At 32.7% G+C, this 18588-nt stretch overlaps 1 protein-coding gene across 5 annotated transcripts in view; it reads left to right on the forward strand.

The window, feature by feature from the left end:
* The window catches only part of Klhl4 (kelch-like family member 4), a 290282-nt gene that overhangs the window by 185272 nt on the left and 86422 nt on the right, over positions 1 to 18588 (forward strand). Inside the window, exon 1 of one of the 5 annotated variants that reach the window (XM_006257199.5) lies at positions 7336 to 8281. The exons of 2 other annotated variants lie outside the window; for them this stretch is intronic. In XM_006257199.5, coding sequence (XP_006257261.1) covers positions 7860 to 8281 — 422 coding nt within the window. In that variant the 5' untranslated portion in view covers positions 7336 to 7859. Of the gene's footprint in view, positions 1 to 7335; positions 8300 to 18588 lie in introns of those variants that run through there. 2 more of the 5 variants (NM_001108244.1, XM_039099724.2) reach the window with 2 other exon arrangements.

Raw genomic sequence — 18588 nt, forward strand, 5'->3', positions numbered from 1 at the left:
AGCAACCACAAATCATCAGTGATGACACTACATAGAAAAGAGAGCCAGACCTCAACCTCCTTGTAAGTTGGCAAGAGGGATCAGGAAGAAAACCAGGAAAAGTTCTTGGTTATACTTCTCTCAGGGAAGTGAAGAACAGAGAAGTGAAACCCACAAGTGTTGCACATCTATCTCTATAGGCAAGCCAAGCTCAGCCCTGTCACTGTCTGTGGAGTCCTATTTATACAATCCAGATACCACATGTCCTCCACGGGTCTTGCATCATCGCATGCATCTGTCACAGCTGACAGCACTCTGTTAGTCAGCCTGAGTCCACAGAAGGTGCAAGAAACTGCAGCATGCCTCCAGAAGTTTTTAGGTGCATTTCTCTCTATGGAGTCCTGAAAAATGTAGCTCAACTATGCAATGTAAAGCAAACCAATAAATGCATGCTGTTAGCAAAGAATCCTTCATCGCATGTTTTTCATGTGAGTGCTTTAGCAGAACATCCTTGCTCCTGCGTCTGCTTCAATGAAATATTCCTTCAGGAGTCTGCCTTAGCCTACACATCTATGCCCGCTTTAGTGAAATGTTCCTTTGGGTGCTTGCCCCAGCAAAACACCATCCAACTGACTTTCCAAAGAACCCTTAAGTTTATACTTCAATAACCTCTAAACCATGCTATTTTGATGGATTGGGGGTTTTATTTGGTAATTTCTTTCTGTTACTTTGTAACTTAATTGAAATGCTCTTAATAAGTGTATTTATGCATTTTAGGAAGCTTCTACAGGAAAAGGTTTCCATATGACTTTTTCCCAGTCTTCACTGTTATATAGTCCTTCAAGTTTTCCTTCCACTCTGCTGTCCTCTCCTCCTCCACCCCATTTAACCCATCCTGTTCTATTATTTCAAAGTTAGTTTTAAATTTTTAAAATGAACACTTTCTTTTTTTTTATTAACTTGAGTATTTCTTATATACATTTCGAGTGTTATTCCCTTTCCCGGTTTCCGGGCAAACATCCCCCTTCCCTCTCCCCTTCTTTATGGGCGAAAATGAACACTTTCAAATTGAACTTCTGTACATTTATCTTCACCTCACAGATACATATGAAAATTCATCATGTTCATTTATTTGGGGGTGAAACCCCTACCCGACCACTGAATATTATGCACCATTGATATTATGAAGGCACACCAAAAGTATGTTACTATAGTGTAACTAAGAATAATTTCCTGTTGTAATACTTTATTTTTTAAACAATAATTTATTTTATGATGCTATGAAATAATACTTAATGCTTTTTACATTTTTGTCGTTAATATGAGTGATAGTTTTTCATTTTAAGTCTTCAGGTTTTCCATGCTGATGACTAACTTCTATGTACATGCCTCTCTTTAAATTGAATCTTTTCAGAGGTACCATGACAGACAATGATAACTAATCAAAATGCAGTGTTTAGGAGCTCAGTCCCATTGGATACATCTATAAAGCAATATTATATCTAAGGCTCAGGAAACACTGTGAAAAAGATGACAGAAAGAGTCAAAGGATCAGAAACTTTGCTGTGAGATTGTGTCTCCTAAGAATATCAGAGGCTCTACCCATAAATCCTTACCAACATGACAGCTCAAACATGAAATAAACAAAGATGGCACCAAGGGACATTACACAGTTTATAGACTAGACTGGTTATATTTAGAAATATATATGTATATACATATATGCGTACAATAAGAATTAGTGAAAAAAGAGGCTATGACTTGGAAGGAGCATAGTGAGGGGTATATGAGAGGATTTGGAGGAAGAAAAGAAAAGGGAGAAATGTTATGATTATATTATAGTCTCAAAAAACTACATATACAAATTTAATATTACATATATTTTAATTTAATTATAAATAGTGCAGATTCCTGATATACATATAATGCATACATATCATACATGTGATTAATATATTAATGTATACATATTGTATATATATATTATATACTTATATTTGCACACAGATACACACCACATACACACATAAAAATGAGAGAAAAACAGGCAAACAGAGATCTAGACAGAATTAGAGAGAAAACTTTTGTTAGAGTAATGTAATTACATTAATCAAATTTACTTAAATGTTTGGGTGAAATATATTTTTAATATAAAACTTAAAACATTGATAAATATTTTGTAAAACAGGGAGATCAAGGCATCGACTCATATTTCTGATGTTAACAGTATTTTTTTTCTATGACAGTATTAATGGCAGCACACTTTTAAATACTTTCTTGTTATATTGTTTTGATCATGCTAAACTAGCAGCTATGCACATGTACTCCCAAGAGATAAATGGCAATGTTAAGTTATTCCTTTGAAGGGTGTTTTATTTACCTTTCAAAAAAAAAAGACCTGCAGTTTCTAACCATGATTCTAATAATAGCAGTGTGTCTACCTATTCCATTACATATTAATTTATTTAGGACTGAGAAGTAAGGACTTTAATATATTTTGTCACGGCAGTTATTAGACAGAAAGATGCATCCAGAGACATTATAGTAGCTATAAAATGGAATTTTACTTGCTTATATCTAGATATCAACACTTTACAGTTTAATCACCCTTCTTAAAAACACTTTATACATTAGAAAAACTACATTCTTTGCTTTCATTTATTAAAAATATTTACATAAGATAATTTTAATCATTTTTCTTAAATATAAAATTGATAAGGAAACTAAGAATAGTATCACTTCAATTATTTCCCTTTAGGTAACTGTGGTTATTTCATTGTATGTCATTATTTATTCCAGAAATATTGCTATGTGCAACTGTAGTAAAAAAAAAAAACTTAGGATGTTATTTTCAAATGTAATTTTACTCAAAATATCCCAAATATACAGTTAGTCTTCAATGGAGCTCATCATTTCTGCAGGACCAAGTAAGCACTAATCATTTCAAAGAAATAAAACTGTGAATTTAGCTCTTGGGTTATTATTAGCATCAATATAAGTATGTTCACTCAGTCTTGATATTCATTGGAATTTCCAATTACCTGGAATGCTTACAGTAAAAACTGACATTTGTGTACATTTTCATGTATTGTCACAATTCATATCTCCTGCTGAAAATGATAGTTATATAATACTCATGTGAATTTCTTTGAATTTGATAGGTAATTAGTATTAAGGGTGACTCATGAAAATAGGCCTACCTGTTACACTTTACATAAAACAATATGATTTATAAGCAAGTATAAAATAGAAATTTTGTAACCATAAGCTCAGTGTTCTTTTCCATATAGTTTAAAATAATGTCAGAGTCATGGAATTTGAATTATATCATACATAATCTATACTTTTCTACATTTTATTTTCATTCAATCCCAATTGTTGAGTATCCCTGCTTTTCACTGATTGGGAGGGTATGAAGTTAGATGGGTTGAACATGAGTAGATTGGGTGATAAGACTGTGTATGATTTGGGAGGAGTTGATGGAGAGCAAACATAATCAAGATATGTGGTATGAAAATTTTAACTTAAAAACAGCATTTTTTTAACCTCTGAGTTTCAATAACTAATTTTTCCCTTCTTCCCGATTCTGACAGCCATTTCTCTATAAGTTGGTACATAATTTATTTTTTTCTTTTAATTATATATATATATATATGTATATATATATATATTAAGTCTTAAAAGGTTATTTGTATTTATTTATTTATTTATATACTTTATATCCTAATATTAGCTCCCCCTCTACTCTCTGTTTACCCCCACACAGCTCCTTCCACCATTCCACACTCCTGTTCTCCTTTGAGAAGGAGGCAGCCACCTTTGGGCACCATGTAGCATCAAGTTACTGTAGGATACAGGCAGGTAACATAGTCAGAGACAACACCTGCTCCAGTTGTTGGAGGACCCACGTAAAGACCAAGCTGGACATCTGCAACATAAGTCTATATATGTGAATGGGGGAGAACAAATCCAGCCCATGCTTGCTCTTTGGTTGGTGGTTCAGTCTCTAGGAGCTCCCAAAGTTCTAGGTGAGTTGACTTTGTTGGTCTTCCTGTGGAATATCTATACTCTTTGGGTCCCTCTATTCTTCCCCCCAACTCTTTCACAAGACTAGGCCTACATTATAAAATGACCAAATCAGACTAATAGCACAATTTGACTTCAGATATTTATAATTTCTTTATAATCAGAACTTTAAAATTGTTCCTCAAATATTTTGCAATATTCAATCAGTCATTATTAATTATGTAATTATAGTCATAATATTGTGCACTTCTAATATCTGACTGAAACTTTGTACTCTTGATTAGTGTTTCCCTTTTCTCAATTGAACCTCTTTGCTGGCCATGATAATCCATCTATATTCTCCTTGTGTGAGTTCAATTCCCTTTTGATTCCATACATAGATGAGCTAATACTGTTTTATTCTGTGCTTTGCTTATTCCCTTAACACTATGTTCTCTAGATTCAGTCATGTTGTCATAAATGACTTAATTTCTTTCTTCAAAGTTCAAGAAGCATTCTATTGGTTAGTTACATGAAATTTTTAGTGCAGATGAACAGTTAAACCATTTCCATGTTTTGACTACTGTGAATAATGTTTCAATAAACATAGTAGTACATGTCTGTTCAATATACCAATATTAATTCTAAATTGCATATACTCAATAGTAAGAGTGTTTGTTTACATGATATTTTTTTTTACTTTTTTTTAGAAGCTACCATTCTGTTGTCTAAACTGATTGAGCTGAGTTATCACTCTACCAAATATATAAAGTTTCCTTACCTGACCATTCTCCTTGATACTTGTTTTATTTATTTAATATACGTCAAGTTAAAATATAATCTCATTAATATACTTTAAGTTAAAATATAATCTTATTTTTCACCTTTGCCCTTATTCCTTAACCCATGCCTCCCCTATGTCTTTTCCCTGCCCACATCCACACCTCCCTCTCAAATTGCTAACATTTTTTTCTGTGATTATTACTACTTTGTTCTATATAAATATTAAGGAGTCATATCTGTGGGATAGACTAATTTCTCATTCTCAGCAGTCATTAGTGGCCTATAGTTCTTTGTCTAGAGTGTGGGACTCCATGAGATTTTTTTTTTAACTGCATTAGTATATTTACTGATATTGACATTATTTGGATATTGATTGAGCAGCACTTTCTAGAGGACAGTCTCATAGCTGACTTTCTGGTCTTTGGGCACTTAAAATCTTTGTGCCCCATTCTTCTATAATGCTCCCTGAGTCTTAGGTGCAGAACCTTTTTAACAGTGCATAGATATAATGTATATAATTAGATTTTTAAAATAAATTCCTACAGTAATTAATTTTCTGCAGTTGTATACTTTATCTGCTATAGAATATCTCAGGAATGTATACTTCTGTGATATATACCTGGATTTTCTGTGATATCATCTTGGAATTAAATTTTACTAAATTATTGTGAATTTTTATTTAGAGTAGCAAGCTATTATAGCACCTTTGGCAACTTCTAGGTAGAAAGAATATTATGCTTAATACCATCATAGTAGCAGGAATACATGCAAGAAAGGAAAAAAATCGCATAATGAGGCAGGACATCAGAGAATCAGTTCTGACCTTTTGTGTTTTTCTGCCCGGTAAACTGTTGAATACTATGAATCTATGTTAATTATTTCTAACAATAGGTTTTCTAATGAATTGACTGCCATAGTTCCCATAGCTTCAATGTCCTACCATCACTCCCCATGGCTACATAACAGAAGAACCTTCCAATACATGAACTCTAGGAGGAGAACCTATATTCAAACCTTAGTATTCTTATGGAGCTATATTGAGTGGATTTAATATTTGTTATTCTTAATCATGTGTCATATGCACATCCCTTAAGGTTCTTAATTTATTCTATTTGGTGTAAACAATTTTCTTTGTCTTGGTCATATATATATATATATATATATATATATATATATATATATATATGGGAGTCATGTGAAAAAATATATATACACCCTGAATCTTGGATTTTTTTTGGAATCTTATGTATTTAAATAATAAGAAATAATTACAAATTTAGTTGTTTGGGTACATTGACCTTATAAAAAGAATTATTTTGATGTTTTATTTAGTTATTTAAAGTTCGCGTGATGGCTACTGGCCACAAAACTGTCAGACAGGTGATTATATGTGTGAACATTGGGAAAAATAATCTATAAGAAAATAGATTAGAAATTTGAAGGTGAGAAAAATTGCCCATAGCTCCAAACTGAGCTCTATGTCTTATCAGTGTGTATTTAATAATTTTTGAATATAGTGCACACCTTCTGAATTGGTCAGGGCTCTCTAGAGAATATAACTAATAAGGCGCATAGTGGGAGAGAAGAGAGACTGATTATTACAAAAGCAAGGTAAAAAAGGGAAAGATGCAATTCGTTTTATACATAACTGGAGATAAACCCCAAACTTAGAAGAGTTAATTCCCTTCTCTAAATTCTTTTTAAAGCCATTTTACATTGGTGTTTGTCGGTACTTAGATATCTAGTTTCTTCTTTATATTACATGTGAAGAAATTGAGATGCAAAGAAGTGACTTCTCCAGAGTCACACAGTTCATTAACTACAAAACAGAAACAAAAGCTTAAGAATTCAACATTGATTTTAAGGCTGTGCTAAACTAAGTTTTCCTTTATTAATAAGAGTGTAAGACACAAGATCTAGGCATATTTCAAAAATAAATTGCATAATAATTTTGTCATTGTACTATTGATATATGCTGGTTTGAGTTAGAAATATTTGCCTTGGCATGCAATTGTCATTCTGAGCCAGATGTCAAAGAATTTTGGATACTACTAGCCTACTAGTGATGTGGTGTTTTTGTGTTATTTTAAAACATGTCCTGTTCTATCCTTTTATAAAGACTTCTAAACAAAGAAATAAGACTGTGAAAGTACAGGGGTGTATATACTGGCAGAGGTGAGGTGTATATACTGGCAATAGGCCAGAATGATCGAAGGATGTGCTCATTTTCAAGCTATCCTTAATGACAGAAAACATTTCTCTCAATATTACTTAGAAAAGAACTGTTTTAAGTTAGTTACTATCTGGACAGTACTTAGTGGGATGTGTGTGTGTGTTGTGTGTGTGTGTGTAGTGACGGCTAATCAGCATGATTTTATGATTTTTATAACTTCTATTTTCAAGTAGAATGTTTATATAGAGGCGTTCACATTTTCAGAAGAGCGTTGCATATAATAACTTCAGCTCTCCATAAGGGGACTGAGGATACGATGCTTTTCCTTAATGAGTTACATTCAAATTTTCCATAAGAAGAATCTCAAAATAGATCATAATGAATTCACCATGACAAATTCTCCAAGGATAAATTGGCACAGTTTTAGAAGTGGGCTATAGAGGAGTGAGTGTGACAGTGGGCGGATTGTGGGAGAAGGGTGTGTAGAAGTGACTTTAAACAGTTTGCTTTTACTCACATGCCTGAGTTTAAGTGACAGCTATGCATTTTGGCATCAAAGAAGCAGGGTTAGATATTTACTAGTTCAGGAGTGAGGACTGTGAGTTTGCATATCTAGCAGCTGGAGTGTGTTTGTGGTAGCTGCTTTCCTGTGCTAAGCTGATTTACTTGTTTAAGGTCTGACCTCATCATCCTGTCAGTATGGGTTCCCACCTACACTGTTAGCGGCAGCTTTCTGGCTTCAGCTAAGCTGGAAGTATTCACAGGCAGAGGGGGAGGGGAGAGAAAGCAAGAAAAACTGCTCGCTCTCTCAGCACTTGTGCTTTTGTTAGTTCTACACAAGAGGCAGAGAGAAACAAGAGATAACAAAGGCTCCATTTCCTTTCTGTTAGAGAAGCCTTTTGTCTTTTCTCGGGCAACAATGTCAGTGTCCGGCAAGAAAGAGTTTGATGTGAAACAGATCCTGAGGCTGCGCTGGAGATGGTTTAGTCATCCTTCTCAAGGATCCCCTAACACTGGAAGCTGCCTTCAGCAGGAAGGATATGAGCATAGAGGGACCCCGGTGCAGGGCAGGTTGAAGAACCACTCACGGGACAGAAACGGACTGAAGAAAAGCAATAGTCCTGTCCACCACGATATACTGACGCCAGTGCCAGGACCAGCCCCTACCCATCAAAGAGTCCTTCAGAATTGGCACCAACAAAACGTGATAGTACATCTTCAAGCAAATGAAGACACTCCTAAAGCCGTTCCAGAAGGAAATTTGCTCAAAGAAGCTTGTGAGAAGCGCGCACGAGATTTGGAGATGATGGGTGATGACAATATAGAAGATTCTAGAGCACGGTAGGAGTTTTTGGTTATGTAAGTGAAAGCTTTAACCTAGATTAACTTAGTCTATAAAACTCTCATTTCATGCTAAATAGGAAGTATCACAATAATGTGAATTTGTGTGCAGCCAATCAGGGTCTTGAAGAAACACTCGCTTCTAAGTCTATGAAAGAACATTGTAATCACACATATGTCTTGCTAATTAAAGGGGAACTATTTTTCCTAATAGGCTTACTTTTTATTATGTTCCCTATCCATTCAGAATTCTTTTGATTTTAAGAAACAGGTTTTTTTTTTAATAACTAGTCTCTGTAGATATCTTCAACAGTTTAGATATTCCAAGAGAGGTATTTGTTTTGACAAGTTCATTAAATCAGAACTCTTTTTTATTTTGTTAACAAGATTAACTTTGACAAAAATAAATACAAGTTCTGACGTTGAACCTTGCTTACTGCTTAGGACATAGTAATAGTTTTGAAATTCTTTGGGTTTCGGTTTTTGTTTTTCGTGAGAATATATAAAATTCCTTGTCATTTGAGAGCCATTTCACAGCTAGTTTGCAAACAAAAGTGTTTATTGGGCAAGTAATAAGAGTTTGCTCACATCAGTGGAGTCGTAAAATAAAAATGCCAAGTATTTTAAGGAAATAAAATTGAGCTAAGAAAGCAAAATGTGTATTTGGGACAGAATTTTTAAGATGTGATTTTATTCTAAACTGCATTTGTCAGTAATCTTTGAGTGGAAGAATTGTTTATTCTGTTCTTTAGTATTGTTAAATACAAGAAAACCTAGTACAGTCATCATTTTTTGTATTGCCAGTAGAAATTTTATATCAGTAATTTGTTTAAGTCAGAATGAATATTTGAACTGAAATTAAAGCTTAAAAGTGCTATATAAAAATATCTATTTTGATGTATTGAAAATCATAATAATCTATCATGAAATTATACTAACTTTGGAAAACTAGATGCTTGACAATGTGTTCCTATTAAGGGCTGGTGTATTTTCTTCATCATGTGAAATTGTTTAGTATACATAGAAAATGCTATTTGTTTCCTGAGTCCAAAACAGAATATTCAAAGAAAATGTAGTATATTATTAACATTATGATAGAGACAACCACATATGCAAAACAACAGCTTTAGAGGATCTTGGTCTTTTTGAAATGTAAATATATCAAAAATTTGTGAAATGACTTTAAGAACAATATTAGATCAGCTACAATATAGCTCTTATAAGATTTCAAGTGTTTCTTTGTGAACGTGTGTGTTTTTTCTTTACCTAGAGAAATTATACAACTATAGAGTTTGAAAACTCAATTTAGTATAACTAAAAGATATTCAGAATATAAGGGAGTCAGATTTCTCAATTTGAAGAATTTTCCTGTAAACTTTCCTCATTCTACTTTTTAATGGGCAATTTGAAGGCTAATGCAAATATTTAACTATAAAAACCTACTCTCATTTCCTAAGAAAATCCTTTAAGTATTTGGGACTAAAACTAAATAGAATAGAAAAGAGTAAAGTAAGTTTGGTGCTAGAAGAAAATGATGGCAAATGTCCAGTCTAAAGTATCACCCGATGACTTTACTTATGATTTTGACATTCCTTATATTACAAAGAATTTTTTTGATAATTAAGATTTCATTGAAAAGTTAATACTTTCTTAAAATAAACACAGGAAATATTTATAAGTGTGCCAAAACTATGAATTCAGAAGGGGAGGACTAAATTGGGGGAACTTACTAATTAAAATATGGTCTTATTATCCTCTTATTACCTATTATAAATTTCCATGTTTTGTTCGAAGAGAGTTCAAGGAGTAGGTTTGGAATTTCTGGCTACTTTAATTCTATCTTCTGCAGCAAGATTGTAGAACTGAAGGAAAAGATTGTGCTAAATTGGCACCAGAGCACCACATCTTTGATACAATTCCTTTGACTAAAATGGAATAAAAAGAAAATCAGCAATCTGTATGGAGAAATCATGATAGCAGTATGGGTGACCTCTGAAAACTCAGCAGTGAAAGCTAAGACATTCCACTTTCTGTATATATAATTCAGCAAAGAAGGCCAAGATATTCCACTTTCTGTATATATTTAAAAAGTTGAATCCATAATAGACTAATTTATAAGTATTCAATATAAAAATAAGCCAAATTTATTCCTCAAAGATATTAAAGTCAGTGTGGTAAAATTTTATTAACATTTTATATAATTTAAAATTCCAAATATATACTTCATAAGTATGTAGTATATTTAAGAACAAAGTCACATATCTGAGCACTATGAAGATGCATATATCAATACTATCGTCAGAGTTCTGAATTCTGTCATTCATTTTCTATGATAGTCATCTGACAAAATTCCAAATATATACTTCATAAGTATGTAGTATATTTAAGAACAGAAGTCACATATCTGAGCACTATGAAGATGCATATATCAATACTATCATCAGAGTTCTGAATTCTGTCATTCATTTTCTATGATAGTCATCTGACAACTCTGAATCTTTGCTTTTGTGTAGCTACCATGCCAGTTCTTTGTTTCAAGCATACACTTCCAGTGATAAATATTTCAATATTATATTATGAAAATGGTAATATTTAGCTACATGATAAATATGATAAATAATGCATGCTACTTACCTATAACCATAGCTGATTACTCCTATATAAACAATTGTATTAGTGTTTAGATGAAAATTGTGGTATTAAAAAGATTCTTCACTATAACAAACATTAGTTCTTACATGAAATGAACGTGACATGTTTCCAATGCCAGCATATACCTTAAGCTGCCAGTTAAAGAGCTATTTAGTTTAAAGACATGAAAAAGGAATGAGGATCATGCTGGGGTTCTGTCTATTGGACAGGTGTGGAATAACTGACAGTACACATACATTAATCTGCATAACTTTCTAGTTTGGGTGTTTGAAATGCTACTCAAAATTCTGCTTCACTGATCACTTCTTATTGGTCAAATAAAATTTGCTTTGAAAACTGTGGCTGTCATCATACATATCAATATAGAACAGGAAAGGAGAGCTATATTAATGACAGAATTTGTCAATAAGTATATCCACAGATATTGAGTATTCAGGAACTAGACTAAGTGTTAGGAATAGAATGAAATCTAAAGGAATAATATATTTTGATATTTATGCATATTATGAACCCATATATAAAATTCAAGTGACTATAAGTGGTATTAAAGAAAATTAAAGGGGATAGAGTGGAAAAAGAGTTAGCGATACATTCAAATAGGGATAGGGTTTCCAAAGCAATTGCAACTGAACAGATATTCAAGTGCAATGAAAGAATCCAAGCATCTGAGTCACAAATGTGAAGCAAGTTCCAGGTCACTGGCCCTGTTTCATAGAAGAGTCCTGAACAGCCATATATCATTTTTCTGTGCAGATCAGTGCTACATGGTGGGTGCTACGTGTTTCCACATAACCAAATGAATGAAATACAAAAATCCTCAGATTAAATGAATACTAAAAATTGCCCATTGTCCTGTCTTTTTTTTATGGTGATTTTATGATCACATCTATGTCTCCAGGACACAGAGGTAACCTTCCATTCATCCTGAAACCATGGTGGTATTGTGCTCTCTAGGCAACTCGATACTCAGCTCCTACAGTATGTGCAGTGGTTCTTTTTTGGCAAAAAAAAATAATCATATAAAGACAAATTCTAGGTGGTCTTTCATTCTCTTCCCAAACCATTGTGTAGTATGGAATACACTTGGAAAATACTTAAGAATAAGAAAAAGCCTAAATTTAAAATGATGAAGTTTATTCTAATATGCTTTCTGATGCAATAATGAACCACCTGTGTAGTATATGTAGGCAGGCTCCAAGGAAGCAAAATTACAATTTCAATGACCCTCTGACTGAAGTGTACTAAGTACCTTAAAATACAAGTGCATCTTCTGCCTAGTACAGTGCTCAACATAAGCAGTGAGAGAAGAGAGGTTTGAAATATAATACAATAATATATAATAAAATGATAGTAACATAAAAATAGACTTAAAACGTCATTGCTATCTTTATTTCTTGGCATAAAACATGTTTTAAGAAACTAGTTTTAGATGTACAAGTGATTGTTACATCAAAAGGTGTAAATTATGACTTTTAATATCTCATGAGTCTAAAGCTCCTTTAAAATAAATGTAAACTTCTGGGTATGATTATGTGTGTATAAAACATCACGAATTCAGCACTGATGGTGACAGTTAAGGCACACAAAATACCGTTTAATTATATGTGGAAAAAATAAATTTACTTTCCATTTGTTACAAATCTATTTTAACTTATAAATTACACAAACATCTCACATGCATTAGAAAGCAAATGTCAATTTAAAAACTTGAGGATTACTTGGGCACAAATGAATAAACTAGTAATGTCTTTAAAAGTGAATAATTAAAAATTGATTACCATCCCTCATTTTACAGTGCATATTTTCACTGTTTATTTCACATGTCTGGCTCAGCACATAAAAACGTAGGACGAATAATTGATCAGTCTCATTTTCTCCAACAAAAGGATTTCTAACTTCCATAATAAAAATGTTGTATACTTACATGTGTGTCTTTATACAAACAGAATACAAACATGTTCATTGTATCTGGTGTAATATGCATGGAACATGTTTTAAAAACACACAAAATGCATAGATATTTTGATTTAAAAATCCAAATGCTAAAATCTATTTTGCACAGCCACAAATGCCTCACTATTTGGTTCCCATCCTTTCTTTACACAAACTTATTTTAGGAGTTCTAAGGATTAATAATATATAGTATATGGATAATTTAGGGTTAAAAACCTCATGGATTTAGACAATGTTTCAGTTAGGAATGAAAATTCTTAAAGGGATCACGATCCTAAAAATTTAGAGTTATTTTGCTGCAAATGAAAAAAAAGTATTACCAATACTCTCAAGTTATCAGATAGTCCATAGTGAAGTACAGTTGTTTATAGCAAAGGGAAAGGTTAGCCACTGGTATTGAGCTGGCATACCCAAAAGACACCGTATTTCAACATTCACTATATTCTAGTCATACACACACACACACACACACACACACACACACACACACACAAACACACACACAAACACACACACACAAACACACATACACAAACACACACACACAAACACACACACAGGCATATGAACACACACACAGGCATATGAACACACACACAGGCATATGAACACACACAGACACACACACATACACACACACACAGAGAAAGAGAGGGGGGCAGAGCTTTACATTTTTCTCTGGTTCTCATGTTTTCAAAGGAAAGATTTCATTGTACAGTTCTTCTTCACATGGACAGCTAATATTTCTGTGTGAAATATTTGACCGGGTGTGTGTTGTTACCTATCTTTTTGCAATGCAAATGATAGTATGGTTTATTAAGGAGCAAGGTATATATTATTAACTTAACACTGCATTATTCAATAGAAACTGATTTCAAATGGAAGAATTAGGAATAAACTACAATGTTATATTTGCAGAAGAATTGAGATTAAATTTTGACTGTAACTTCAAGCAAATTATATAATAGCATATGAATTCTTAAAGTGTTTCAGTGAATACAGATCATTTTAACACATAATTTAAATGTAATGTAGTAATTCAAAACATTTTAGAAATGTAATCCTTTGCTCAAATTTTAAACTTTTTGTACCCATAGTCTCTTTTTGTACCAAAAACTACTGTGGACCTAATGGTAAATAGTTATTTGAAATTAACATTATTAGATCACACAATTATTAAAAGTGAGTATTTGCTGTTGCTTAATTTGTATTATTCCACAACAATTAAGATGACAATGTTCATGCCAACCAACCAGAACTTCCAGGGACTAAGCCACTACCCAAAGACTATACATGGACTGAACCTGGGCTCCAACCTCATAGGTAACAATGAATATCCTAGTAAGAGCACCAGTGGAAGGGGAAGCCCTTGGTCCTGCCAGGACTGAATCTCCAGTGAACGTGATTGTTGGGGGGAGGGCAGTAATGTGGGGGATGGGGAGGGGAACACCCATAGAGAAGGGGAGGGGCAGGGTTAAGGGGATGTTGGCCAGGAAACAGGGAAAGGGAATAACAATTGAAATGAAAATAAGAAATACCCAAGTTAATAAAGATGGAGGGGGTAAAAAAGACGACAATGTTCTCAATTCAATTCACCTTCTTTAATAAATATGTCCTATTTTATGCCAATAAGATAATATTCTAAAGACAATCAGGGTAAAATTAACTGAAGTTCTAATAACAACATGGATTAGTCTTTTCCAGATGAAATTACTCCTGATTATAATTTAATGTGTACTGATTGCAGGGGTATATAACTCATAATATCGCCGTTTCCCATCAGAGAAAATCACATTTTAATCACTGAGTATATCATGGACAGTAGTTACTTAGTAAATAATATCAATATTTTCAAGTATAAATATTGCCTATCATTTTAAAATTCATTTGCATTGCTGTCTACTACTTTGATTTTTTGGAAGAAAATATTGATATATATAAAACAATAATCAATTTATAAAATCTTTTGATTCTGATGATAAATGGATATTATAACCATTGATTATAATTTATTTATGGTTATTTTATTCACTTTAGATAATTTCGCTAAGGAGCATGTCAAATATTTAGGCATAGTGGAAGGGAGAAAATTTTCAAATTCTATTTTTAAAAACTACATAAAAAGTAAACTGGAAGTGAGAAAAATCTAAATCAATTTATTTTTAGTCACTTATCATTAACACTGAAAAAGGAATTGTTGACATTTTAAACAAAAAGCATTACATAAGTGTATGTTTTGAAAACAGTATAAACAAGTGTTTTCAAAATCAATAAATAGGTACAATACTTTATATAGCATTATAATTTACATTAGAAGAGAGAAATGCCAATGACCATGTTTGTGCAACATCCAGATATGAATCTTCGACAATCTAGTAACACTCATTCTATTAGTCTGCTCTTGTTGCTTATAGTTACTTACCCATTGTTTATTTTCAAATGTTATTATAAGAAATGTGCCTCTGACCCTTTTCTGTACCTATTTCTATTGGCTCCTAAGTAGTCACACTTAGTAATACTTACAATAACATTCTAAAGGAATTATCATTGAAAAGTAATTTAAAATACTCATCTCCAATAAGCTAACTGCCCATTTATCATTTTTAAAATTTTATAATTTTGAAAATTCTCTAATACCTATGAATATAGATTAATTGTCCAGAATATCAAAGAGTAACATTCCAGGATTTGAAAACACTGAGAAACTTGGTTTATTTTTTCCCCTATTGCTGTATGTTATGATTTTAAATTATATTCTTCTTAATGAATAAGACTACTTTGTTCTTGTTAATAAAATGTTAAAAGAAACTTTTTAAAAAAAAGTCTTCTAGTTCACTGAAGGAAACTATTCATATACTTGTAATCCATCTGTGATTGAAGTTGAAGCAATAGTATAAAAAATGAGAAATACCATAAGACATTAGATGGGTCTATTTCCTTTTATAAAGTCTAACTATATTGTTAAATTGCAAATCTCTAGGGTAATAATTAGCTATCTTACCTCCAAAGCACTTCCTGTTTCAAGTTTATTAGGCCATTAGTATATAACCAGAGAAGTTTTAACGAGAATAAGCAAATAATGCTCAAAGTAGCAGGCTTGCCTTGTATGTTAGAAGTCACCTCCTTGAAAGTAAGATGTGCCTTAGATGCTAAAACGTTAGTAGTTAAAGCATTTTTATTTTTATATCTTAGTTGTATTAGCAAAAATAAACATATAGTCCAAAAATTAGGAGTGCTGAAATTTGAATAAAGATAAAGTTAGTTTAATAGAAGTAACATTTATTTTATCTGCAAAACATATAAGACTTCAAATTTGATTCTGGGGTAAAAGTAGCACAAAAAAGCACCAAGAATGCAAAGCTAAAATTAAAAGCTCAACATGAATATAAAGAATAATGCACCCTTAATAAATCTCTAAGGCTATAAAGACTGCAGCAAAGCAGCCTGAGAAACAGAAGATGCTACAACCAGCCTCTCCCTGGAGAGATTCTCAGACTTATAGTAACAATTTCTCATCATGTTTCCACAGGAAAGTGTTTGATAGTCTACAGCATTATTTATGCCTTGTGTTATTTCAATATTTAATGGAATTTATTACTTTATTTATGGAATAGCAAATATTTTAAAGATCATGCCCTTAACGAGTTTACAGTGCAGTCAGAATGGTAAGAAGACAAGGGTGGGGGGGCAAAAACACTTCCCTCATAAAAGTCTTAAGAAGAATTACAACAGCAGAGACTTGTGTTAGATACTAGTATTTAGTTAGGACAGCAAAGATGGATATTAGTCTAACAATTCAAAATACAAACAGGGAGAGGCTCAATTCAAGAATAGAAACAAATTCTACAAAGTTAATTTTTTTTTATTTTTTATTTGGTTTCCATTTCCAGGATCAAAAAATTACCAATAATGTACTATTATCAGTAGGATTCCACTCAACTCTCTGATGAGCAGATTGGGCAATTTCTAATATAATTCTGTATATCTGCAAATATTTATTCTGCCAATCATGTTCTGTCACAGCACTAAAAAATTTTCCTTTTTCCCCAGGTCCCACAACAAATTTTCATAGATGTTATATATCTGAGGATAAGCAATAGTAGTGCACCAGATTTTGATCATTTTACTTCCATTGAGTTTTCCATAATAATCACACTTTAAATGATTGTGATGTTTCTGAGTTCAAAAGGCTTCTAAAAAGCTATACAGATATACATAGGGAAACCCAAGTAGAACACTGCCACAGCTAGTGCATAGAAAAATAGAACTGTAAGTAAAATTTCCTAATTGCAGTATGATCACCATATCTCTTTCTCAGTTTTGTGTATGATTTCTTCATCCTGAAAGGATTATGAGTCTACAGTTAACATTATAGTTATAATTAGAAAGTACCAAGTTTAAGCTGCACAGAGAATTTTGTCAAGTTAAGTATTTGAAGAAACTGTGCCATTTTAAACTGTAACACTATCACTTCAAAGATTCATTTTGATACTTCACAAACTTTTTAAAAATAGATATAGTTAAATCACATTGCTTTATTACGTGTCTAAAATATATAATAGGGAGTCAATTTGTAACTAGGTATTTGTCTCTATAGTTTGTCTATGACAAAAGAGAAGTTTTCAAACTCTGTAAAGTTTAAAAGCCAGGAAAGAAGGGCTAATTATTTACTTGGCTTCTGCCTGTTAGTAATATAGATTAGGGAAGAAGTAAATGAATTGCTATTTAAAATGTTTTCCAGTATTTTGTTTGTTTTGGGTTGGTATGGCAAAGTTTGATTTTGAGACAAGGCTTTTTTCCTCATACAATGTTTACTGATCATGTTTCCCCTCCCCTTGCTCCTCCCAGTTCCTCTCTGTCTCCCCTCCCATCCTGATCCACACCTTTCTGTCTCCCATTAGATAACAAACATGTATCTGAGGAATAATAACAAAGTGGGATAAAATAAAGCAAAATAGGACAAAACTAAGCAAGAACAATAGTGAAAGAATCGGAAAATGAAGTGCATACAGATGCAACACACACACTTATGCACACATACAGGAATTCCATTTAAAAAGCCATAATATATACATAAAACATAATATATAGTATACAATATATCACGTTTTACACACACACACACACACACACACACACACACACACACACACACACACACACACACACATACACATATACACAAAGGACCTGCAATGTAAAATAAAATTTTAAAATTCCTCAACAATATGAGACAAGGAACCTCCAAAAATTGAGTTGACTTCATTTTTCTTGGCCATCTACTGATAGGCATGTTGCCTATCCTTAAAAGTGGTTTGCTTTACCATTGAGACTCCTTTGTTTTATTTTACTGCATTTTATTATTATTCCTTAGACACATGTTGGTTATCTTATGGGAGACACAAACTGCATGGATCTGGATGGGAGAAGAGATGTCGAGGAACTGGGAGGAGTAAGGGGGGAGCCATAATTGGAATATATTTTATAAAAACTATTTGCAAGTTGCTATCATTTGTAAATAGATTCTGGATTAGGAGTGGGTCCATATGTCTACTTCTTTCAACCCTGTGACCCTGTTGATGTAGATGCATGCAGGTACTGGGCATGAGTCATACATAGACTCTGAGTTCATAAGTGTATCAGCTCTGTTGTTTCTAGAAGGTCTAGATTCCTTGACATCCTGTATCCCCTCTAGCTCTTAA

The sequence above is a fragment of the Rattus norvegicus genome, chromosome X (genome assembly GCF_036323735.1).
Source record: "Rattus norvegicus strain BN/NHsdMcwi chromosome X, GRCr8, whole genome shotgun sequence".
Classification (NCBI taxonomy): Eukaryota; Metazoa; Chordata; class Mammalia; order Rodentia; family Muridae; genus Rattus; species Rattus norvegicus.